Source organism: Rhinatrema bivittatum, chromosome 7 (genome assembly GCF_901001135.1).
Source record: "Rhinatrema bivittatum chromosome 7, aRhiBiv1.1, whole genome shotgun sequence".
Lineage (NCBI taxonomy): Eukaryota > Metazoa > Chordata > Amphibia > Gymnophiona > Rhinatrematidae > Rhinatrema > Rhinatrema bivittatum.
The window spans coordinates 304,385,409-304,412,491 of record NC_042621.1 but is presented as its reverse complement, the minus strand read 5'-3'; the positions used below and the strand labels follow the sequence as shown (position 1 = coordinate 304,412,491).

The window sequence follows — 27,083 nt, the reverse complement described above, 5'->3', positions numbered from 1 at the left end:
TTCAGTTTAATAGAAGATGCTCAGTGTTGCTGCATTTGATGGAAGTGAATCATTAAGGGTCCGGAAATGCTTTCATGAACAGCCATGTTTTAAGTCTCTTCCTGAAGGTTGGAAGACATGGTTCCTGTCGTAATTCTAAGGGGATTGAGTTCCATAGTGGGGGACCTGCTGTGGAGAAGGCCCGATCTCTCAATGTTATATGCTGGGTAGTATTGTTGTGAGGTACTTGTAGATATTCTCTATATGCTTATATGATGAACAGTACTCTATATGATGAACATATGATGAACATATAGTACTCTATATGATGAACAGTACGCTTCATGGGAGGCTAGACTTGTTAATCCAGGGACTGCTTTCTTCCGTTTTCCCCCATATCTGGTGTCACGCATTTCTTCTGTTCAGGAACCCTAGTCTATTATGAATCTCCTGTAACTGCAAGCCTTTCTGGTTTGCACTATAAGTACTCTCCCATCTCATGAAAAGGAGGAGGAGATATAGTCTATGAAAACAAGTAAGGGGACATAGGGTCTGTGCCCCTCAGCCAAATTTCTCAGTGGCTTATGTATGGCAAGGCCTCCCTTCACAGAATAGACCTTCCCCGAGTTTTGACTTGGTAATGGATCATATTCACCTGGTCTTCCATCCTACAGATGGGATGCCCTTCCAAGCTGTCATCCTTCATTCTTTTTACATTGAAGATGTCAAAAAGACTGCATAGTTGATTGCAGCCTAAAGAGCAAATACAAATCCACTCCGACCTCTTTTTGGATAACATGGGAGTCAGATCTACGTTCTCTGTTTTCCACAATCTGCAGTTAGGGGCAAGAACTACTCAGAGTTCTTAAGATTGAGAAGGTTTTTTCTTCATTGTGGTATTCACTTATCTCATCCAGTAGTCAATTCCCTTGCCGATTTCCTCCATTAGTTGAGCTCACTCCTACCACAGGGAAAAGGTCATCATGCCTTATGAACCTTCCCTTGCTCAACCTGATAGCCAGGGAGTTCAGCACTCGATAATTCTTTCTTTACACTGTTCAAAAGGGTCCAGAGCATCTTCCAGTTGACTATACCTTAACTAGAAGTACAGCTCTAGATAGCAGATTTTCATCCAGGTAGCAAGTGGTCCCCCTCTCTACAGTGCTTACTTCCCCTTTCACCAATAAGTCTCAGTGCTTTATCAGTGAGGCTAGTGCCTTACGGCCACCACAGCTTGCTGATTCCAAGTATAGGAAATACTGCTCGCTCTTCATTGTTTGGTATCTTGTTTTTGCTGGCACTTAAATCCTCCAGTTTCAAATTATCCTGTACATGTGATCTCACAGTCGAGCAGATGATGTTGGCTTCTTGGAAGTATCTTAACCTGCAAGGTGGCATTCCTGGTAACGGTCTCATCATCTTTTCAAGTCATTAACTGCAGTCCTTTCATAACATCTTGCATTTTTTCTGAAGTGATCTTTTTTTCACCAAAATCTTGCCATGTGTGTGGACGACAGAAGGCTTTTTTATTTTTTCCTCTGTGGGAGGGTTGTCCCATATATCTGGAACAGAGTTTTACTACATTACCTGGCTGATTGGCTGTCTGTATTCTGTGATCCCATCGGTCTATGGATAGCAGTGGCCATTTGTTCCTTGTCCATCCAGCTAGTGGGCTGTATCACACACTGCCATCCTTTCGCAAGCCTTCCAGTTATAGACGTTCTCCAGGCTCATCATTTTTGTTCTGAGAGCTGTCTTCATAGTAATCATCTGTAAAGCTGCGACTTGGTTATCTGTACATTCCACTACTGTCTGGACAACCTTTCAAGCTGTGATGGTAAATTCAGACAGCTGTCTTCCATAGCTTCTTCAACCAGTAGTCTGCTCTCCACAGAGGGGGCCAGGTTGCTTACTTAAACGAACACTGTACTGAAGGTCTCAACTTGGGACTTCCGCATTTTAGCCTGCTTATCGATGGAAAAAGCAAGTTGGCTTACTGTAAATGGTGTTTTATATAGATAGTATGAATTAGCCGTAGAATACCCACCCTGGAGAGTCAACTACATAGCTAGATTTAGCTCTGATTTAGATTGAGGAGGCTCATGAGGGAACGACCACGTGGAAACTCTCGCACATGCTCAGTAGATGAAAGCTGCTTTAGCTAGGAGAGGCGAATCTGATGCCGCCGATGACATCACTCGTGTAATGGCTAATTTATTCTATTTACGTAGAGCATTTACAGTGAGGAAACATGCTGCTTTTATACAGAGAAGTAAAGAGGTGTCATTGATTGCAGCTCTGATTAACTTTTCATTAGAATCTGATGCTGTTAGTGGGGTTTTTTTTAGAGTTAGAGAAAACTTTTTTATAATAAGATCAGAGATTTTCCTGATTTATCTAGAGTCAGGCTTTCCTTGTACTTAGATTTAAGGTCTTGCAGATTGGAGTCTCTCTATTTCCTATCGGGATGTAAAATGTTTTTTCTTGTCTTCTCAACTTTCTGTGTTTCTTTGTGATAAAGGGGTATCTCCTTCTTTTGAGGTGATGTGGGTAATTGTTGGGATGGTATTTTGAAAATTCTTTTGGGTTAAGATGTCTTTTTTTGGTTTTTTTTTCTTTTCCTTGCAATTCATTCATTAGCTGTTTTCCTAAATTCTGCCCCCCCCCCCAAACAAAATGATGGGCTCTATCTGTAATTTATTTAAGTGTTTTTATTCTGTTTATTCTGCCAAATACAAATTAATCCAAGAAAACCACCCTCTTTATTTAATTGGTTCTATATGCCGACATTCGATTGAGAGATCACATCGGTTTACAGTAAACTTTTAGTTCAAACAAGACATGGATTCTTATTTTTACAGGATAACTTAATAACTTTTACAATATATCTTTTAAATGTAGGCCCACCCTTTCAAAATTGCTCAGTACTTATATTGTCCCGACATTAATGTTTCGACAGCTTCTGCCTGCCTCAGGGAATGTGCCTTACCCTGAAAATACTGTGCTGGTTGAGGCCCATTGCGGGCAGGAGCCTGTGGATTATATGTAAGAGCACGTTTGAATATCATTCTGATACTTGTTCCCCATAGAGGGCGGTTTTCTCAGATTAATTTGTATTGGGCAGTTTATCAGTCTGGGTTTTTGCTCTTCGTTATTACTGGATTTATTCTGTTTATAGCAATAAATCGTGCTAAGCAGATTTAAAAAAAAAATAAATAAAAATCATAATCTTAAAATAAAATATAATCAAAACATTAGAATATGCAATCCGATCAGCTTAATAAAAATACCTGCAGCTACCAACAGCACTATTACTTAAACATGTGAAAGCAAATGTGCTTTTAATTGTTTCCTAAAATACTCATATCATTAATTGCCGGAGGGTTACAGGCAAAATGTTCCATTCTTTTGGCTTTGCTTACAAAAAAAAAAGTTCTGGCTTGCGTTCCTTGTAATCGTGTTGATAATGGCTTTGAAGATATTTGAGTAGAATAATGATACTTAATTCTTTAGTACCACACGTTACTTTTTTTTCCATGCAAGATTGTCTTGTATATTTGTTTTAAGAAAATAAAAAACCGAGAATGCTAGAATTATTTCAGATTCAGCCGCAAAGAGGTCAACCCTACATACGTATCCAAACAAAGTAGTTCAAGAGTAAGAAGAAAAAGCATATAGAAAGAGGAGAGTAAGAGAAAAATCAGCACAGAAACTTATTTAAAAAAATATTTACAAAGAAATAGAAGCTGGTGCCTATCTAAGCATCCATACGGGGGACGAGCCTTCCTGGCCTTAAAGCAGTGAGGATGTCAGTGGCTGAGGGCTGACTCTGTAAAAGTTATTTCCCTGGCGTTCTTAGGGAACGTAAGTATAACTTTACCCTTAAGCTTAAATAACTTGAGAATGTGAGGAATAAAATGTTTCCCTCTTACCAACGTCTGGAAAAATTGTAGCTTTTCAACCAAGGAATTCACAGACTTTATTTTAAAATAAGGCTTTAACATTGACTCAGAACCAAAATTGACCACGACCTTAGCTTCCTCTGGCCTGTAAAAAATTGAATTCATCCTGGGAAATCTGGTTGCACTAAAGACCCCAGCTGCACAGACGGCAGGGATGAAACATTTTGCAACAGGTGGGAAGGCTTCTTCAGGAATGAAATGCCTTCTCTGAGCGGAGGCCAAACCTGGCAGAGAATATCATGGAGATGCGTGCAGCAGTACTCGTCTGTAGATTTTGTAATTCTCATATAGTTGTTCATGCGCTGAATGACGACACGATCATGGGGATTTCAGTTCATTGTGCTGTCCAATTCATTTTAAGCTGTTTAATTCCCGTTTTCTGTGACTCTCTTTAGACGTAATTTGCCGTGCATGCACGCTCTGCTTTCCGCAGCCTGACTAGGCTGGGGATGCGCAGGGAAGGCCGCCTTTGCTGAATCCATCAGGGGGTGACATTCTTCGGTTACAGCTTCATTCTCTTTCCCCTGCAGTTGTGTGTATAAATGTGTATGCCAGCAGCACTCCGAGCAGATGTACAGTGACCTGATGGATAAGATCACAGACCACTTGGAGAGAGTCTCAAAGGAGCTGCAGGTAAGAAGCCTGATTTTTTTTTTTTTTTTTTTTTTTTTACTTGGGAGCAGCTGCTGAGGGCTGTGACAGAAGGAACAGGCGTTCTGACCTCTTCTTCTGAAAACTTCTAGAGCTGCCTAACTAACTAGCCTGAGCTCTGGAGAGGTTCGCCCTGCTGCAAAAAAATATTCTGGTCAGCTGAGAGCAGGGTTACTGGGATGTGTGTTGTGCAGGAAGGACCTGTCTCGTTGATGGGCTCCCCTTAGATGTGCAAGGTAATAAGCACGGAAGAAAGAATTTAAGGATATTTTTGTATTTGTATACAGATTAAAACAAATTTAAAACAGACGATCACAAAATACCAAAAACGTAAAACACAACTTGGCAATCAGCCTCTCTAAACAATAGCTTTAATGGCTTCCTGAGCACACGGATGTTAACTTCGCCTGTGAGCTGCACCGGGATAGAATTGCACAGGGCCGGAGCAGCCCATGGAAAGCCCCCGGCACGTGTTGCAGCTCTCTTGAATTCTCTAGCAGGCGGGTAACTCGAGCAAATTGGCAATCTCAGAATGTAGTGATCTTATTGGCACGTACCAGGATAGCTTTGTCTTTTTAAAACACACAAATCTTCTAATACACTATTAGAACGATAATCAGCAATCCGAATTTCACCCTCCATTTAACTGGGAGCCAGTGCAATAGTTGCAGAACGGAACTTAACATGGTCCCAGCGAGGCATCCCAGACCATCTACGAGCTGCGGCGCTCTGAACTAGTTGGGTAGCTTTAATCATCTGCTCAGAAAGACCCATAAACAGATTGGCGCGATAATCTATGTGATCAAGCAGCAAAGACTGAAGTACCGTCCCAAGCACTGATGGAGATAAGTAGGAACGTAGAGGCCTCGGCATTTTTAGTTTGAAAACGCCTGCTTTACATGAATGCTTCAAATGAAGCTGGAATCCAGCCACTTCAAAGCGCCTTCTGGTCTTGCTAGCCTTGTCTGTCTGTCCATGGTCACCTATCTGCTGTGCTCTGCTTCGGGAGAGTTTCTCCAGTTTCTGTAAGAGAAACAGTTACTAAAATGGGAAACAATGGGATCCTTTATGGTCAGAAAATTTACCTAAAATCGTTTCCCCATTGATGATTTCTGCATCTCATGCTCATTGTAACTCTCGTTGCTTATGGATGCGACGTAGAAATACATCAGGCTCGTATTAGTAAGGCGATGGCGTTCCCTTCCCCCCGCCTTGCACTGGTGACCACAGCTCCCAGGCCAGGCTGTCCGTTCCACTGCCACAGAAAGTAAGCCCCGAGCTAAAACATGAAACGAGCCCGATTGTCTTCGGCCTGTCGCATGCTCCATTCTACCTTGCAGTAACTCCTCAGTCTTCCTCGTGTTGGTTTATTAACCCTGGATGGGCAGAGTAGGTAGGCCCTATGGTGGTTTTCTGCAACTTTTAAAAGTTTGCTTCCTAAGCAGCTTTGCACTAAAACCGCGGGCTGGATGAAGTAAATAAAAGAGCTGCCTTGCAGGTCAGGGTCTGAGAGCCTGGGACCTCTGCTGATCCCAGGCCCGTCCATGTGAACGACCCCGAGCCGTGTTTGATCACTCGGGGCAGAAGCAATTGGGCACCGGAGTATTTATCCTTCCCTCCCTGTAAATATGAATGGTGGCGCCCGGCAGGCGGAAGCGGTCACAGCTCGCCCTTTCGCAGCCTAAGGGAGAGGGTGCTTTAGAAGGACTTGGATTCGGACTGGCTTAGGCCTGTGTTTATCAGCCTTGGGGCATCGGTTCTCCGGGTTCCTTTTTAGAAAAACATCCTTTCTTATCCCAAAACCCAGGAACGCTCTGGTAGATGTTTACCCCCTTCACAGTGTTGCCATGAACGGGAGCCGCTGCTGCGTCCCCGTCCCAGCCGGCCAGTCAGGCGCTACCGAGCGGATAAACTGCCCGATCAAGTGATGCAAACAGCTGGAAAGCTTTTTCCTGGGTCGGTGTCTTTCAGAGGAGATGGTAGTGCCGGGCGCCGTGCACCGCTGCGGTCTGTGGGTGGCAGTGCTGCCTCAAGTTATTAAGCCCTGCACTGAACTCAGGATTTGCTGCTTTTACAAACCGGGGGTCTGCCTTCCAAACCGGGCCAGTCCCTCCCGTTACAGCAAGAATCATTTGCATGAGAAATCAGAGACTGGGAGCAGGCAAAGGAAGAGTAATTACTGAACTGAAAGCACTGCCCCCATCCCCACCAGCCGCCTTCACCTTTCCAAAAGGCCCCTCTGCCCAGCTTCGTACAAGGCAGGAATTCTTTTACAGTTTGGTTAGGTGCGCACGTTACAGTCTCTGCCGCCTTAGAATAAGTTCAGAGCTGCGTGGTCTCGGATGGTGCCTGCTTCATCCCCTGCCGTATCAGTTGCCGGCCTGGCGCTGTCACGCTTGCAAAGCATACTGGGGCACAGTTTGTATGAAAGGCATGTTGTTCTTCTCATTTTGTTCCGTTTTGCCTGGCAATTTCTCTCTGTTTTTGTGGGCTCCCAGCTCAATCACAATTGTGTCTGCAGCGCCCTGCGCCTTCCCTGGCGAGGGCTTTGCCCTGTTAGTGTTGCTCGCCCCCAGCCCTTGCGCTGCCAGTTCTGGAGCTTCGCTGCACCCCCGAATCTCGGCACTGAGGCGTCACTGCCGAGCATTAGCTGCTGGCCTGGGACTGGGGGTCACAGGGCTGGAAGCCGGGTCTGCTGGTCGGCCTCGCCGTGGGCGGGAAGAGCAGACCTGAGCTGCTTAAGCTGCGTCAGAAGGTTACGGGCTAAGGCTGCCGGCGTCACGGAAGGACGTGCTACATCTTAGTTCATGTCTCTGCTCTGCAAAGCGAATGTTTTATTTACTCAGCTTGGAATAAATAACGCATGGAGTAGTGGTTGATGTGAATAACACAAACGGATGCCACAGCCACACATAAAATATTCATACAATTCTCAGCCGTTGCTGCATTTACAGGTCCGGGATTCTGTAAGTGGATCTCTGGATTGGAATGGGGGTGCAGGTGTGTGTGTGGGGGGGGTGCAGGTGTGTGTGTGGGGGGTGTGTGTGTGTGGGGGGGGGGGGTGCAGGTGTGTGTGTGTGGGGGGAGGGTTCTCTCTATTTCAATGGCAGGATTTAGGTGCATTGGCAGAGTTGTTTGTGGGGGATGTGAAAGTATTGGGATAGGGGGCACTACAGGACAGAAGTGAGGTGCACAGGCACAGCTGCGTATGGGGTCTCTGTAGTGGAACAGTGGGGGGCGCTGCGGGGGGGGAGGGGCACGGGCAGAGCTGCGTATGGGGTCTCTGTAGTGGAACAGTGGGGGGGCTGCGGGGGGGGGGGGGGGGAGGGAGGGGCACGGGCAGAGCTGAGTATGAGGTCTCTGTAGTGGAACAGTGGGGGGCGCTGCGGGGGGGGAGGGAGGGGCACGGGCAGAGCTGCGTATGGGGTCTCTGTAGTGGAACAGTGGGGGGCGCTGCGGGGGGGGGGGGGGGGGCACGGGCAGAGCTGCGTATGGGGTCTCTGTAGTGGAACAGTGGGGGGCGCTGCGGGGGGGGGGAGGGAGGGGCACGGGCAGAGCTGCGTATGGGGTCTCTGTAGTGGAACAGTGTGGGGCGCTGCGGGGGGGGGGAGGGGCACGGGCAGAGCTGCGTATGGGGTCTCTGTAGTGGAACAGTGGGGGGCGCTGCGGGGGGGGGAGGGAGGGGCACGGGCAGAGCTGCGTATGGGGTCTCTGTAGTGGAACAGTGTGGGGCGCTGCGGGGGGGGGGGGGGGGCACGGGCAGAGCTGCGTAAGGGGTCTCTGTAGTGGAACAGTGGGGGGCGCTGCGGGGGGGAGGGAGGGGCACGGGCAGAGCTGCGTATGGGGTCTCTGTAGTGGAACAGTGGGGGGCACTGCGGGGGGGGTAGGGAGGGGCAGGGGCAGAGCTGCGTATGGGGTCTCTGTAGTGGAACAGTGGGGGCGCTGCGGGGGGGGCGGGAGGGAGGGGCACGGGCAGAGCTGCGTATGGGGTCTCTGTAGTGGAACAGTGGGGGGCGCTGCAGGGGGGGAGGGGGGGCACGGGCAGAGCTGCGTATGGGGTCTCTGTAGTGGAACAGTGGGGGGCGCTGCGGGGCGGGAGGGAGGGGCACGGGCAGAGCTGCGTATGGGGTCTCTAGTGGAACAGTGGGGGGCGCTGCGGGGCGGGAGGGAGGGGCACGGGCAGAGCTGCGTATGGGGTCTCTGTAGTGGAACAGTGGGGGGCGCTGCGGGGCGGGAGGGAGGGGCACGGGCAGAGCTGGGTATGGGGTCTCTGTAGTGGAACAGTGGGGGGCGCTGCGGGGGGAGGGAGGGGCACGGGCAGAGCTGCATTTGGGGTCTGGGTACTTGAATGTAGCTCTCAGACAGCCCTTATCTGAGTAAATTTCCTTGTGTTGTGCCCATCGTCTTCTGAAAGCCCAGTGAAGGCTCTTAAACGAGAGTTTGGCTTTTGCTGCTGTCTGAGCAGGGAGCAGCCACGCGCGTCTGAGTCAGAGCTGTGATAGTATCAGATGGAGTCTGCTTCCAGAGATGTTAAGTGCTTACTCACTTTAAGCCATAAAATGTGCTGCTGTTAGCTCCTGGCTGATTTCTGGGCTTCCCTTTCCCAGCCTGCCTCGCAGCTCTCTGTGTTGGCGGCAGGCATGTCCTGGGAAGGCAAGAACCGTGCCCGGGCGTGGGCTGCAGGCTGGCTTTATCATTTAAGCGGGCGACTTTTAAAATGATATTTACAGCCTTACAAGTTATTCAGCAGAGCTCCTCTGCATCCAGCCTTGGCAGGAGAGATACCCGAGCGCCTTGCTCTGCCTTTCTTTCATTAATTAACTTGTACAGCATTAGTGGATAATAAATCATTAGTTGGAGGAATATCGAATCACTGCAAAGTGTGGTGTGCGCGTGTGTGCGCGTGTCTGTGTGTGTGTGTGCGCGCGTGCGTGTCTGTGTGTGCGCGCGCGCGCCCGTCTGTGTGTGCGCGCGCGCCCGTGTCTGTGTGTGCGTGTGTGCGTGCGCCCGTGTCTGTGTGTGCGTGTGTGCGTGCGCCCGTGTCTGTGTGTGCGTGTGTGCGCGCGCCCGTGTCTGTGTGTGTGTGTGCGCGTGTGGCTGTGTGTGTGGCTGTGGCTCTGTGTGTGTGTGTGTGCGCGCGTGCCACACTGCAGAGTCCCACGGGCTCAGCCGCTGATCTGTCCCACATTCCTCCTCTTTCTGTGAAATGCCTTCACCGTGTCCTGAACGAGTTTCCTAATGAAGGCCTAGAGCTGGAGCTAGAAGGGGCAATCTCCTTGATTGGTGCTCAGGAAAGTCGCCGGTGATTATCCCGTTCCTGGATGCTTCTCGTGTCTCGGCCGCCTGCTTGCCCTCCCCCAGGTTTAGTTAATTTAGGGAACAGTGGAGGTCATGTGTGGCCTGAGCGGTGAGTCCTGCTGGCTCTTACTTTCTGGCTGCATTGTTGCGTCTCTCTCTCTCTCTCTTTGCCCAGGCACTGACAGCTGCTCTCCACATTTTGGGGTGCGCAATGAATTTATTTTTCACCACAGATGCGTGATATTGCTGCTGGTCTGCTTTTAGCCTATTGACTATATAACTCAGGAAGTCACTTGGAAGATTCATTTATTTTGTTCAATTCATCAACGTTAAAGCTGCTGTACACAGAACTTGCTGGTTAGACATTGGCATAGCAACTGGTTCTAACAAACTTTTAGTAACAAGATAAATGTTTGTGGGTGTGTATAGATGTATGTTATCTGTTTGTTTGGTTGTACTCTTCTATCTCTGCAAGCAATTTATTGCAGATAGCGGTTTATAAAATTGAATAAATAAAAATGCAGTTCCTTTTCTTCCTGCTAGACCAGTCGATACCTCACTCCACGGCTCCTGGAGATGGAGATCACACCCTTTTTTTTTTTTCCCCTTTATGACCTCACTTATGGCTATAAGGGACGTGTGCCCTTAAGCAGTTGCTGGTAGCTTCTGACTAGCAGTTGCGACAGCAGAGTTCTTACAAAAAAAAAAATCTGTAGGCCTCCCAGAGCCAAGGTGCATTTTCAGCCTGGTGGAATAACGGGTGCTCCCAGGCCAGCAGCTCTGCATGGCTGATTTCCTAGGGGTAGGCACCTCCGGGTGAATCTCAGGCTTCCCAGCCTGGAGGGGAGGGGGTGGCAGAGCCAGGTCGGCTAGGGGAGATGTGATAGAGACACACACCATAACTACTACAAGGTTTCCATGCATGGGAAGTGCGTCTTAGAGGCTCTCGAATGAGGGGAGATGTGATAGAGACACACACCATACCTACTACAAGGTTTCCATGCACAGGAAGTGCGTCTCTTGGAGGCTCTCAAATGAGGGGAGATGTGATAGAGACACACACCATACCTACTACAAGGTTTCCATGCACGGGAAGTGCGTCTCTTGGAGGCTCTCGAATGAGGGGAGATGTGATAGAGACGCACACCATACCTACTGCAAGGTTTCAATGCTCGGGAAGTGCATCTCTTGGAGGCTCTCGAATGAGGGGTCATGGCCATGGGATGAGAGGGAAAGGGCTGGACTTAGGAGTAATGTAAGGAAATGTTTATTTAGAGTGAGCAGCGGATGCATGGAATGGCCTCCCCGTAGAGGGATCCTAATGCTGAGTGCTCTGTGTGGATGGGCCGTAATGATCCTGAAAAATAAATAAAGCAAGCCCATCCGTATCTGTTCCACAAGATATTTGTTACAGGACATGGTTTTACCACAGCCGTTGCTACTATTGTCCACGATTGATGAAGTTAGGATGAACATTGATAAAGATGGCCGCCTAGTTTCAGTTGATATACGTGCAGCATTTGACACGGGAGACCATGGCCTGCTGTTGTCTCGGGTTACAGGAACGTTGTCCTGGTTTGGTTTAGATCATTTTTAGAGGGATGTTTTGGTAATTTTTGGTGGACTGGGGGACTGACACATTTGAGAGGAGTAACTTGTGCGGTTCCCCAGGGTCACACGCAATCTCCCTTTTTAACCATTTAACTCAAGCTAATTCAAGGGCAAGGTTTCAGCTGCTCCCTGTGCGCTGATATCCCACTGCGTGCAGCTTTCTAATCTGGACTCTGTTTCAGATATGTAGATGTTTAATCATTGTGTGGACAAAATTGCCAATTTGCTGCATGACTGCATATTGACTCCCTGAAAATCCAGAGCCGTTTAGTTTGGGCGGTGCAAATCTAATCTCGAGCTGATCTCCCAGGATACAAAACGTTACCATTCCCCTTGTTGACATGATTAAAATTCTAGGGATGAATCTAGATAATGCCTTATCTTTGTGAAAACAAGTGTCTTTCTTGTCTAATTCTGTTTTTTTATAGCCTTTGGATGATGCCTAAATTGGCTCCTTTCTTGGATAAATCAGGTTTAGTAATGCTGTCATGTGCCTGCCTTTTATCACGAATCAGCTACCGTAATTCTCTGTATACATGGAAACCAAGCCAATTGCTTCAAAGCACTGTGGCAAGAGTTGTGTTTGAGGCCTCCAAGTCGGATCACGTTGGTACTCCTTCCCTGGTTGTAGATTGTTTTTAAGCTACTCTGTCTTAAGGCTTTATATCTCAGGGAAGGCCTGATTATCTGGCTAATCTTAATTGCTTTATAAACCTTGTGGGTCTCAAATGGAGTTTAGAATGCCCTGGCATGAGAGATTACTTTGTAAGGAGCAAGGCGGCTCCTCTCCTGTGGGACCCCTTTACCATTTTGTCTTCCAGCAGAGCGCAACGTTATGAAACGTAGGAAGCTGATTAAATCCTGGCTGTATAAGCAGGTCTATGATTGATTCCTAGAATGTTTTCATCACTTGTTTTTAATTTTGAAGTAACTTTTTGTTTTTATTTGTTGTTGAGCTGTTTGGTTTTTATGTATATATTTTTATTCATTATTGGTTTAACTATATTGTTCTTATGCGCAACAGTTGTTTGTACACTGTTTTGAAAGTATTAAGAATCGGTATATTAAAACAAATGTTACCATTACTACTATTTAGCATTTTCAAAGCGCTGCTGGACAGACAGACAGGCATGAGAGATGGTCCATGGAGCTTAAAGTGTAGTCAAGGCAAACATACATGACAAGTAAGAGTCTATGGGAAGTGCATGTATTGTAGTGAAGTGCTTAGAATTTAAAGTCCGCCTCAAAAACCTGAGTTTTTAAACTGGATTGGAATATGGCCAGAGAGGGAGCAGGACACAGGGTCTCGGGAAGTGTACGGCACAGTGGGTGGGGAGTGGTGGATTTTTCCTCTCCTTGTCTGGTACCAGTTCTGGCTTGATCTGCATATTCAGGGTGCAGCAGGGACCTTCACGCCTCCAGGAGAAACGCTTACTGTGAAATGAGTCAGAGTTTTTTGGCAGCATGAGAGCAGTCTCTTTAACTTGTGAAAGAGGGATGGAAAAGAAACAAGCATTACATGCGCAGTTACATGATTCTGTACAGGTGATTGTGCTGTAATATAACCAGTACAGCAGGCAGGAAGAAAGATGGAGACTCGGCGCATTGGTACAGGCACATTGGTAATGAGAAACTGCAAAGGGAATGCATTTATAGAGAAGAAGCTTGAACTGTAAGACAAAGCAGACAGAAGAGGGAGCCAGTGTAGCAACTTGAGAAGTTGGGGTTACATGGGCATAGTGACATTGTAGAAAGGTAAGTCATGCAACTGAATTTGGCGTAGATTACAGTGGAGGAAGATGGTTCAGCAGAAGGCCTGCAAAGAGCAAGTTGCAGTAGCTTAGGTCGGAGATAAGAGTGGGTGAGCATTTTGATAAGATGCTCAGAAGGAAGAGATGGATTTTAGTGTTATAAAGGAAGAACCTTTGGATGTGCATAGAGAAGGAGAACGCGAGAGGCTGAGAGAGCATGGAGGATGAGTGCCATCCACTGAGACAGAAAAAGAGGGGAAGTCAGTTCTGTCGGGGGAGGGAGGGATAAGCTTTTTCTTGGCCATTTAAGGTGGTAGTGGGACATCCAGCTGCGATGTCAGATAAGCAGGCTGAAATTTGGGACTGGATTTGTGGCAAAACTTCTGATGTAGAGGGAGTCATCGGCTTAAAAGTGGCATTGAAAGACCTGGGAGATCAGAGCACTGAGGGAAGTTGTGTTGATAGAGAAGAGGGCCTAGGATGGGCAGTGGAGGAAGAACCATCAGAGGATACAGAAAAAGTACGATAGGAGAGATTAGGAGAACACCAGGAAAGAGCAGAGTCCTGAAATCCAATCAAGAATAGGGTGTTAAGAGTAGACTGTGATCAGTGGCGTCAAAAGCAGCAGATAGGTTGAGGCAGTAGAAGAGGATTGGAAGGCTCATCTTCATACTGTTCCCAGTATCCCCTAGGAGAGGACTGCAGAGGTCACAGTGAGCAATCCAGGCTTCAAACTCCACAGCCCCAGCTTCCAGAGTCTCTCATTCTTTGCAGTAGAAGAGATCTGAAAGCTCAAACCTCTCAATCCATTGAGAGAAGATCAACTTTCTGGTGGTTGAAAAGGATCAGTAAGTATAGCTTTGGGAAATCTTAGGACTGAAAAAGTTTGGAGAGAGGTGAAATAGTGGGGTATATTCTTTAGAGTTTGTGTGTGTCTAAGATAATAAGTAAGCCAGAAAGAGTTAATTCTAGTATCTTTCCCTCCCACCCTTCACCCCTAGCTCATCCCTTGATTTATAAGCAAGAGACACTTTGATTTTTAATGAGAATCAGGCTGTTATCTAAATCATATAATGGCACTAGCCCTTATTGAGAGTTTGAGAGCTTAATCATCCCCTGGTAGGTCACTACCAGATTAATCAGTGAATACAACTAAACATTTAAAGGACTCTAATTGTACACATTCCAACTCTCATAACTCTCAAATAATAAGATCCTACAGAGGATCTTATTATTTGATCCTACAAAAAGGAAAAATTTTGTATGCTTTCACCCAGCTTTCTTCTAACTACTTTCAACCTGCATTCGTCCAGCATTCTTCTAACATACAGCATCCCCAGCAGCCAGTCTCTCCAACTAATCTCATGCATACCTATAATATCCCAATCATTCAATACCGAAGGAGAAGCCCCATAATTATCTCCAACCATAACATACAAAAAAGAGTTATTCCAATCATGACTTCACCTTTGAACCAACTTCTAGGCCTCACACTACTTTCAGTAACCCTTTTCAACGCACAATCCTTAACTAAAAAAACACACATCCTCAACGACTATCTCCAGGATACTAATCCAGATATCTGTGCAATTACAGAAACCTGGCTAAAAAATACTGATATTGCTCTAATCAATCAACTTCCTATTCATAGATATGACATTTTCACCTTCCACAGACACAAAAAAGAGGAGGTGGCCTTCTCCTAGCCACCAAAAAGGAACTCAAACTATCCACTCATACTATCAAGACTGAATCTAAATTGGAATTGGGATTAGTCAAGTCAAAACAACTACAAATTCTACTAGTCTACGCTCCTCCCGGAGTTTTAGAAATAGACCCCTCATCACTCATAGAATCCATTGTGAAACATATCAACTTAGACCTCCCAACTATGATCTTAGGCGACGTCAATCTTCACACTGACGTTATACCTCAATCCTCAAACTGCGAAGCGCTCCTCACCACCCTCAGTGCTATGGGTTTCACACAGATCATTAATAGCCCTACACATAAAGCAGGACACACTCTGGACTTAATTTTCATCAATTCTAATTTCTTCTGCACATCAGTACCTTCTTGCACACCAATCCCCTGGTCAGACCATTTCTTGATAGAATCCTCCTTTTCCATAGATAGACAGACACACACTTCTCATCACCTTTCTACTATTCAATTCAGGAAACCATGCCCTTCTGAAATACTTAGTGATCAGCTCTCCAAGGAACTCACGAACCTAGACATTTCTAATCCTGACTCAGCCCTAACTTCCTGGCACAAGATCACAGAATCGGTTGCTAACAAATTGTGCCCAACAGTCTCTAAAACAAACAATCCTACAAAAAAAGGTAATCAACCCTGGTTTACCCCTAAACTAAAACAGATGAAACAGGAGCTACGCCACAGGGAAAATATATGGCGAAAAACACCCAACACAACTACCCTGTCTAAGTACAAAGGCTTTCTACATCACTACAGCACCTCTATTCTACTAACAAAAAGGGAATTCTATGCTAACAAAATTCATCATTTTCAATACGATGCCCAGGCCCTGTTCGCATACGTCTCTCAAATCACAAAACCTATCCCAGACGAACAAGCTCTATCTAAGGCTAATGAACTTGCTTCATTTTTTCAACAGAAGATCCTGAATATGCTCGCCCTTCTTCCACCAAATACTCTACCTCTTACCTCAGACAAGAATCCTCAATCAATCAAGGGAGCCAAGCTTGAAAGCTTCGAATCAATATCCTCCAAAGAGATTGAATCCCTGCTAAAAAGACAAAAACCATCTAGCCATCCTGCAGATAACATCCCATCAAATCTCCTGCTTCTCATTCCAAACACGATCGCAGGACCTTTAACAAGTATCATAAATTGCCTTTTAACCCAAGGGAGTTACCCTGACAGCCTAAAAACCGCGTCACTCAAACCCCTTCTCAAGAAACACAATTCTAGACCCTAATGATCCTGCCAATTTCAGACCCATCTCCAATCTGCCATTTTTAGCAAAACTAACAGAGAAGCTGGTAAACACACAGCTTTCAGAATACCTAGAAGATCACAATATCCTACACCACTCACAATATGGCTTCCGCAAAGCACGCAGCATGGAAACCCTCCTTATCTCACTTACAGATCATATTATAATGGGTTTAGACAAAGGCTACTCCTTTTTATTAGTCCTGCTAGACATCTCGGCGGCGTTTGACACCGTCAACCATTCCATTCTCCTGGATCGCCTAACAGATATTGGTATCTCCGGTTCTGCCCATAATTGGTTCAAATCTTTCCTCTGCAATAGATCCTTCAAAGTTAAAATCAATAACAAAGAATCGCCATTAACAAAATCCACCCTAGGCGTACCACAAGGATCATCCCTTTCTCCAACCCTTTTTAATATTTACCTCCTCCCCCTTTGCCAATTGCTAACCGACCTTAATTTAATTCATTATCTGTACGCAGATGATGTACAGATTCTTATTCCTATTACAGAATCTATTTCAAAAGCACTCACCCACTGGAATAATTGCCTTATATCTATCACCAGCCTCCTCAATAGATTAAATTTGGTCTTTAATTCCTCAAAGACGGAGCTCCTCCTCATCTCTGCAAATGAAGAAAATATTCCCATACCATACCCACACAACGCATACATCACTCATAAGCAGGTGAGAGACCTAGGAGTAATTCTGGATAATAGACTAAACCTAAAGAAAATGGTCAATACTACATCCAAAGACTGCTTTTACAGACTCCAGGTTCTGAAACGACTCAAGCCACTTCTATTTTTCCAAGATTTCAGGACAGTCCTCCAAGCATTGCTATTTGCCAAGATTGACTATTGCAGTGCCCTTCTCCTTGGCCTACCCAAGTCGACCACTAAACCGCTTCAGATGATACAAAATGCTGCAGCGAGATTACTGACCAACACCAGCCGCGAAAATCACATCTCACCCATCCTCAGAAACCTACATTGGCTACCAGTAAATTTTAGAATCCTTTACAAATCAATCACCCTAATACATAAATCCATCCATCATCATCTCCAACTCAACCTTGAAATTCCCTTCAAACTTCACTCCTCCAACAGACCAATTAGAGATAATCATAAAGGTACTCTGAATTACCCCCCAGCTAAAGCCTCACGCCTCTCCTCGACCAAAGACCGAGCTTTTTCAATAGCAGGTCCGTCTATTTGGAACAACATCCCTTCAAGCCTCCGACTAGAACCCTGTCTCATTACGTTCAGGAAAAAACTAAAGACGTGGCTATTCCACCAAGCCTTCGATGATCCTCCAGACAATCCTTAGTCTTCTTTTCCCTCACTTGGACATAGAAGATTGAGGTCCTCCAACCATTCAAACGAAGGACTCTTGCACTCACTGGTTAAAGGAACTTATGCTCTAACCCAAATTCCTTTTTGTATTATGTTTTTTAATTACCTTCTGCCTTTACCTTTCTTCTAGCTTTTAAGCTTCCCAAGTTTTTTAGTCCTTGTTAAATGTAACTTTGCCTTATTCACTTCTCTTGTTAATTACTTTTATTTATTGCATCAGTTATACCCTTGTTTTATGTAAACCGATCCGATATGGTTATTACTATGAAGGTCGGTATAAAAAAGTGTTAAATAAATAAATAACAACCTAAACTTAACTAGGAACTCAACAAAATTAAGATGAATGCAGCAGTCCAGCAGCAAGAGGGAGGCTTTGCATCGAGTGTCACATGAATGATTTTTTACCTGCTGGTGAGAAGTTCTTTGTATGCATCCTGTACAATTAGCTCCTGGCTCTCAGAGAACGAGTCCAATATCTGGAGGCTAGATTGGAGGAGCTGAGGCAGACAGAGGTACGTTGATGAGACCTTCAGGGACATAGTAGCCAAATCCAGTCTGGCAACCCCTGTGCTGCCTTGGATGAGAAAGGTCTCCCGGTTGGAGAGCATCACCCTGGGTAGCAGGAAGGGATCCTGTAGCAAGGACCTGCTCTCCAGGTGATGCATTGTTCTCTTGCACCAAGGACGAGTCTCCCAGGGCTACTGCCCAGGAGGGAAGGGTTAGGTTGGCGTCATAGTTGGTGATTCGATTATTAGAAATGTAGACAGCTGGGTGGCTGGTGGACGTGAGGATCACCTGGTAACTTGCCTACCTGGTGCGAAGGTGGCAGACCTCACGCGTCACCTAGATAGGATTTTAGACAGTGCTGGGGAGGAGCCGGCTGTCGTGGTACATGTGGGCACCAACGACATAGGAAAAAGTGGGAGGGAGGTTCTGGAAGCCAAATTTAGGATTTTAGGTAGAAAGCTGAAATCCAGAAACTCCAGATTATCAGTCCCTGAAATGCTCCTTGTTCCACGCGCAGGTCACTAGAGGCAGGCAGAGCTCCGGAGTCTCAATGCATGGATGAGACAATGGGTGCAGGGAAGGACTGGACAAACGTTTGGGAAAGGGGAGACTTTTCCGAAGGGATGGGCTCCACCTTAACCAGAGTGGAACCAAGCTGCTGGCACTAACTTTCAAAAAGGAGAGAGAGCAGCTTTTAAACTAGAACAAGGGGGAAAGCCGACAGTCGCTCAGCAGTGCATGGGGTGGAGAAATGTATCCTTGAAGGATACTAATGAAACAGGCGAGTTAGGGCATCCCAACAGAGAGGTTTCAATAAATGCAAACTCAGTCCATGTGCCTATAAGTAAAGAATCACCTGAGCTAAAGAATTCCAAATTATCCCAAACAACTGAAAAGCAGGTTGTTAATACAAACAAAAACCACACTTTGAAATGTCTGTATGCCAATGCCAGAAGTCTAAGAAGTAAGATGGGAGAGTTAGAGTGTAAAGGACTAAATGATGAGATTGACATAATTGGCATCACAGAGACTTGGTGGAAGGAGGACAACCAATGGGACAGTGCTATATCAGGGTACAAATGATATCACAGGGAGGATCAGCTTGGAGGGGGTGTGGCGGAATAAACAACTACTTCATGGAGCAGTGGGTTCAGGAACAGTTAAGTGAGAGCTGTTTTAGATCTAACCAGGATTTGGTGAAAGAGGTAACAGTGATGGGGCCACTTAGCATAACAAGACTGGAAGAGGGACTATGTAAATCTACAGCTCTAACGCTCTGGGGCAGATTTTTAAAGGCGCACGCGCGGGGTGGCGCGCACAGATGTACACCCAATTTTATAACACGCGCGTGCTGCTGCACGCACGTGTTAAAATCCGGGGTCGGCGCACGCAAGGGGGAGCTCACTTGTGCACCTTGCGCGCTCCGAGCCCTAGGGCTGGCCCGATGGCTTTCCCTGTTCCCTTCGAGGCCGCTCCGAAATCGACCTCGGAGGGAACTTTCCTTTCGCTCCCGCCCACCTATCCCCCTCCCCCACCTTTGTTCTCTAAGTTACGCCAGCCCGCCGGCTGCCAGCGCACCGTCTCCCAGCACGACCGCTGTGCCGGAGGACTCGGGACCTCCCCGGGACACGCGCGTCCCGGTCTTGCGTGCGCCGCCGAGCCTATGCAAAATAGGCTCGGCGATTGCAGGAGGGTCTTTAAAGGGTTACACGCATAACCCTTTGAAAATCTACCCCTAAACTTTCAAAAGGGAAATTTTGATAACATGAGGAAAATAGAAAAAACTGAAAGATGCAGCTGCATGGACATAGTTTTCCTTTGGTGCATTATTTTTAAACTATCTCCCCTGATATATTCTTAACAAATAAAGAACCAAGTAGGTGTGTATATTGAAGTTATATGATGACCTTCATTTATGGCATCATCGTATATGTGCTATGAAAAAGCACAAGATTTTAACTCTGCCGTAGTGTATAATCATAGGCCATCTTTTTAATTTTTTGAAAAATGTCCGTGCAGTCAAAGTGTTCAAATAAAATGTATTTCATGAGGATTATTCTAGTATTATATTTAGCCAATCAGTAATTTCAAAGTACTTGTCCTGGTATCAAAAGTTGAATGGTGAATGAAAAATAGTACTTAACTGGCAAAACATAGTTAAATCCACAAGCAAAGGAGAGTTTACTCCATATAGAAAAACTGGTGCCCGACACGGTCCGTGTTTCGGGAAACCTTCTTCATGGGGCAGAATTGAGAGACACTGTGACATCATCCTGCCCCATGAAGAAGGTTTCCCGAAACACGGACCGTGTCGGGCACCAGTTTTTCTACATTTATTTATTTAAAAACGTTTCTATACCATCGTTAAATTAGGTACCCTCGCAACGATTTACAATAAGGCACAAATATTAATGTTGGAAAAAATGAGTTCTATCCACTAAACAGGTGCCAACAATTTACGGTAACATAGTTTGCTATAACTACTCTTTGGTGGATGTGATACATCATGTCCATACTTATCACTGATAGATTTAAAATAGAGAACTTATAGTTTCATATTCTTTGGTGGTGAGCGAAAATATATAAAAATACATACCCGTATAGATTGGGGTAGTGTGCGTGGGTGTTCTGCAGATCTTCTCCCATTTTCCTTGTGTTCTACTCTCCTTTCTCTTTGTTGTACGCTTGTTTAAATAACCAAGTTTTTAAATTTTTTCTGAAGGTTTTGATGTCTCTTTGTAAGCGGATCTCGACAGGCATGGTGTTCCATAGCATAGGTCTTGCTAAGGAAAGTGCTCTTTCCCTTACTTGGGTTAGTCTTGCTGTTTTAATTGAGGGGATGGTCAGTAAAGCTTTATTTGCTGATCTCAGATTTCGGTGAGGGATGTGTACGCGGAGGGCTGCATTCAGCCATTCAGCTTTTTCATTATGTATTTATGTATGGTACATAGGGTTTTATATTGTATTCTTTGCTCGATGGGTAACCAGTATAATTCCATTAGGGTTTCAGTGATGTGGTCTCTCTTACTTTTTCCCGTCAGAATTCTGGCGGCCGTGTTCTGCAGTATTTGGAGTGGTCTAATCGTGGTGTATTATAAACCAAGTAGGAGGGCATTACAGTAATCAGTGCTAGCGAAAATTAGAGCTTGTAACACTGAATGGAAGTTATTAGTTGTAAGTAGAGGTCTTAGTCTTCTAAGAGTCATGAGTTTGGCGTATCCTTCCCTTACTGGAGTAAACTCTCCTTTGCTTGTGGATTTAACTATGTTTTGCCAGTTAAGTACTATTTTTCATTCACCATTCAACTTTTGATACCAGGACAAGTACTTTGAAATTACTGATTGGCTAAATATAATACTAGAATAATCCTCATGAAATACATTTTATTTGAGCACTTTGACTGCACGGACATTTTTCAAAAAATTAAAAAGATGGCCTATGATTATATACCACGGCAGAGTTAAAATCTTGTGCTTTTTCGTAGCACATATACGATGATGCCATATATGAAGGTCATCATATAACTTCAATATATACACCTTTTTGGTTCTTTATTTGTTAAGATTATATCAGGGGAGATAGTAGCTTAAGGTTAATGCACCAAAGGAAAACTATCACTCGCTTATGAACTACTTGCGTTGACACATTGGTTTGTAGTCCTTGTTTAAAAATACCATCTTAGAAGTGCAGTCCAGATGGATTCCAAACATTAAGAAAGATGGAAGGAAGGCAAAATGATTAAAGCATAGTTAAAAGGTGAGGTGAAGAGGCTATTTTAACAAAAAAAAAAAATTCTTCAAAGATTGGTCGAAGGATCCATCTGAAGAAAATAGGAAAAAGTATAAGCATTGTCAAGTTAAGTGTAAAGCATTGATAAGATAGGCAAAGAGAGAATTTGAAATGACGTTTGCTGTAGAGGCAAAAACTCATAATAAAAACTTTTAAAAATATATCCAAAGCAGGAAACCTGCGAGAGAGTCGGTTGGATGGTTAGATGATCGAGGGGTTAAAGGGGTTTTTAGGGAAGATAAGGCCATTGCAGAAAGACTAAATTAATTCTTTGCTTCTCTGTTTACTAATGAGGATGTTGGAGAGATACTTGTTCCAGAAATGGTTTTCAAGGGTGATGAGTCAGACGAACTGAACCAAATGACTGTGAACCTGGAAGATGTAGTAGGCCAGATTGACAAACTAAAGAGTAGCAAATCACCTGGACTGGATGGTATGCATCCTAGGGTACTGAAGAACTAAAAAATGAAATTTCAGATCTATTAGTTAACATTTGTAACCTATCATTAAAATCATTCATTGTACCTGAAGACTGGAGGATGGCCAATATAACCTCAATATTTAAAAAGGGTTGCAGGGTTGATCTGGGAAATTATAGATCAGTGAGCCTGACTTCAGTGCTGGGAAAAATAGTGGAAACTATTCTCAAGATCAAAATTGTAGAGCATATAGAAAGGCATGGTTTAATGGAACACAGTCAACATGGATTTACTCAAGGCAAGTCTTGCCTCACAAATCTACATTTTTTTGAAGGGGTTAATAAATGTGGATAAAGGTGAACCGGTGGATGTAGTGTATTTAGATTTTCAGAAGGCATTTGACAAAGTTCCTCATGAGAGGCTTCTAGGAAAAGTAAAATGTCATGGGATAGTTGGCAATGTCCTTTTGTGGATTGGAAACTGGTTAAAAGACAGGAAACAGAGTAAGATTAGTCACTCAGTGGAAAAAGGTAAACAGTGGCGTGCCTCAGGGATCTGTAATTGGACCGGTGCTTTTAAATATATTTATAAATGATCTGGAAAGAAATACGAGTGAGGTAATCAAGGTTGCAGATGATACAAAATTATTCGGACTAGTTAAACCACAAGAGGATTGTGATACATTACAGGAGGACTGCGAGACTGGAAGATTGAAATGGCAGATGAAAGTTAATGTGGACAAGTTCAAGGTGTTGCATATAGGGAAAAATATCCTATGCTATAGTTACACAATGTTAGGTTCCATATTAGGAACTACCACCCAGGAAAAAGATCTAGGCATCATAGTGGATAATACTTTAAAATCGTCAGCTCAGTGTGCTGCAGCAGTCAAAAAAGCAAACAATGTTAGAAATTGTTAGGAAGGGAATGGTGAATAAAACGGAAAATGTCATAATGCCTCTGTATCTCTCCATGGTGAGACCGCACCTTGAATACTGTGTACAATTCTGGTCACCGCATCTCAACAGCTCTCCTATGAGGAAAGGCTAAAGAGGTTAGGGCTGTTCAGCTTGGAGAAGAGGGGTGGATATGATTGAGCTCTGTTTAATCATGTGAGGTCTAGAATGGGTAAATGTGAATTGGTTTTATATTCTTTTGGATAATAGGACTAGGGGGAACTCGAAGTTAGCAAGTAGCACATTTAAAACAAACCTCAGAAAAAAATTTTCACTCAATGCACAGTTAAGCTCTGGAATTTGTTGCCAGAGGATGTGGTTAGTGCAGTTAGTGTAGCTGGGTTAAAAAAGGTTTGGATAAGTTTTTGGAAGAGAAGTCCATTAACTGCTATTAATCAAGTTGTCTTAGGGAATGGCCTCTGCTGTTACTGGCATCAGTAGCGTGGGAACTACTTAGTTTTTGGGTACTCGCCAAGTACTTGTAGCCTGTATTGGCCACTGTTGGAGACAGGATGCTGGGCTTGATGGACCCTTGGTCTGACCCGAGGTGGTCGCCATTTTGTCCGCATGGTCGCCGTCACCATCTTGATCTGTTCACCGTCCTGTCCGTCGCCCCGATCCGTGCGCACAGAGGCAAGCTGTGCACACAAATATCTTGTGCGCCCAAGTACCGTGCTCACAAGCGACGCAAATAGCCATGTGATTACTTGGCCGGGCGCATAACTTCGATCTGTGTGCACAACAGCGCGCACATCTCCCTGAGCTCGTACCAATCCTACGCGCACAAGTTCGCACCGGAGCGCATAACTAAGCCACCCGGGCCATGTATTTTACGCACACCGGAAAAGAAGCTCAAGGCTCAGGGCCTTTGCCCAGCATGCCACATTAGAGCTGTACAGCATGAGGAGGTCACGGCCCTGTGTATACAGTGCGAGGAGGCCCTGGGGGATCCAGCCCATGGCCCTCCCCAGCCGGTACCAGGTTCCAGCTTCTCGAACAGTACGTCTGACCTACCGTCTCCCAGGGGGACCCTCCCTCAAACGGGGCTCCCCAGGGACACTGCGCCTCTTCATTTAGACCCAGCCTCTTATCTCCTGGGTGGAATTCTTCAACGGCCTGCATACCTTCGTCCACATGCAACCTGGGCCTCCAATAATATGGCCACAACCTCCACCAGAGGACCTCAACATCCCAGGATCCTCTATGCCCAGGGAAGTGATTCCACCGCCCAGAAGCCCTACCTTTGGGGACACGGACAACTCAGATGAGGAATCAGAACCCCTGGAGGAAGGGGAACTCCCCCTGGGGACAGAGCCCCACCGAACCATGGAGCGCTTCTTCACCAAGGACTAGCTTCCAGACCTGGTCACACACAGCTTGAAAGAGCTCGCTATCCCGGGCACAAGTGCCTCGGGAGAACCTAAGATGAATCCCCTACTAGAGGAACTCGTCAGACCTCCTGTCGTTTCCCACTATTACAAGCCGTCCAGCAGATAATTGACCTGGAATGGGATGCCCCGGAGACTAAATTCAAAGGGGGGGGCGTGCCCTGGCAGCCATGTACCCTCTGGACCCAGCTGCCAAAGACCTCCTGGCATGTCCGAAAGTGGATGCCATGGTCTGCGCGGTCTCAAAATGCACTACTATCGCAGTTGAGGGAGGGGCAGCACTCAAGGATGCTCAAGACAGACATCTAGAATCCATCCTCAAACAGTCTTTTGACGTCTCCACTATGTCTCTACAGATTGTGGCCTGTTGTGCCGTGGTGACACATGCCTGCATATCACAGACCAGGAACAAACCTCCTGGGGAAGCCCTGGAACCAGCAGTATCATTCCTCACGGATGCCACTTCTGATCTGGTGCGCACCACAGCTAGAGGAGTGTCATCAGCCGTGGCAGCCAGAAGACAACTCTGTCTCGGAAGCTGGTCGGCCAACGCATCTTCCAAAACAAGACTCACAAGGATGCCCTTCAAGGGAATCCTCCTGTTTGGAAGCAAACTAGAGAAACTAGCCAACAAATGGGGCGAATCCCCACTGCCACGGCTACCGGAGGACAGGAATAAGAGAAACCAGCGACCCTTCCCCCGAACTTCCAGGGGCAGAGGATCACAGCGCTTCAACCCATACAGAAGCACATATCAAATGGCTCGCCCCGCAGGCAGGAGCAAGTCCTTTCGGAACAAGCACAACAAAAGGGGAGCTGGCTCGGGCCCAGGCCCCAGCTGTACCCCACAATGAAAATCAGCCGACCCGTCCAAAGGAAGAAGCCAGAGGGGGCAGACTTGCCCTATTCTACCAAAGATGGGTCGAGAGAACTTCGGACAAGTGGGTCCTAGCCATCATTCGAGAGGGATATTACTTGGATTTCCACCACCTCCCTCCGGACAAGTTTGTGGAATCCCCCTGCCACAACCCTTCCAAGAGGATGACAGTGGAAGCTACACTGACCAGATTGCTAGCCTTAGAAGCTATAACACCGGTGCCCACACAACAAATAAATACTGGACATTATTCCATCTATTTTATTGTTCCCAAGAAAGAAGGAACGTTCCGGCCCAGACTGGACCTCAAGTCTGTCAACCAACACCTGAAGATTCCTCGCTCCCGCATGGAAACCCTACGCTTGGTAATAAAGGCGATACAAACGGGAGAGTTCCTTACATCCCTGGATCTGTCGGAAGCCTACCTACACATTCTGATCCATCAAGAGCATCAGCGTTTTCTACGCGTCACGATCCTGGACTGTCACTACCAGTTCCGGGCACTACCATTCAGGTTAGCCATAGCACCCCGGACGTTCACCAAGATCATGGTGGTAGTTGCAGCAACACTGAGGAAGGAAGGGAATCCTCGTACACCCTTATCTAGACGATTGACTGATCAGGGCGAAATCCCCAGAGGAAAGTCACCAGGCAACCAACAGAGTCAAAACTCTACTGGAGAGCCTCGGGTGGGTGTTCAACACAAACAAAAGCTGCCTGCAGCCCTCCCAATCTCTAGAATACTTGGGAGTCTGGTTCGACACCAAACAAGACAAGGTCATCCTGACACCGACAAGGAGATCAAAACTGATGACCCAGTTGCGAACACTGTTGAGCGAGCTTCGTCCCACGGCATGGGACTATCTCCAAGTCCTTGGCCTCATGGCATCCACACTGGAAGTAGTGCCATGGGCAAGAGCTCACATGAGACCCCCTACATCGCTCACTACTTTCACGATGGAATCCGCTGTCCCAGAACTACACCGTATGTCTTCAGCTCCCGGTCAAAGTTCGGATTCAACTATGATGGTGGCTACAAGAAGGCCATCTGAGCCAGGGAGTGAGACTATTCTCACCAACCTGGATCCTGCTCACCACGGACGCCAGCCTACAAGGATGGGGAGCACACTGCCAGGAGCTAACCGCCCAGGGGCAATGGAACAAAGAAGAGTCTGGATGGAACATCAATCGCCTAGAAGCCCGGGCAGTCAGACTAGCCTACCTACGGTTCAGTCACAGACTCCGAGACAAATCAGTCAGAGCAATGTCGGACAACGCCACAACAGTGGCCTACATCAACCATCAGGGAGGAGCCAGAAGCCAACAGGTGTCTCTGTAAATAGACCCCCTAATGTCATGGGCGGAAGTGAACCTTCAAGAGATCTCGGCCGTCCACATCGCAGGGAAAGACAACGTCGCTGCGGATTACCTCAGCAGAGAAAGTCTAGACCCAGGAGAATGGAGGCTGTCGACCACAGCATTCCAATTGATAGTAAACCGTTGGGGAACACCAACCATGGACCTCCTGGCAAACCGGTCCAACACCCAAGTGCCCGCTT

The 27,083-nt window shown here is 46.1% G+C and overlaps 1 protein-coding gene across 5 annotated transcripts in view; it reads left to right on the top strand.

The window, feature by feature from the left end:
• CACUL1 (CDK2 associated cullin domain 1) overlaps positions 1-27,083 on the top strand; it is a 200,716-nt gene that overhangs the window by 26,533 nt on the left and 147,100 nt on the right. For all 5 annotated transcript variants that reach the window (XM_029610503.1, XM_029610500.1, XM_029610502.1 and 2 more), the window contains exon 3: positions 4,472-4,574. In XM_029610503.1, coding sequence (XP_029466363.1) covers positions 4,472-4,574 — 103 coding nt within the window. The remainder of the gene's footprint in view (positions 1-4,471; positions 4,575-27,083) is intronic.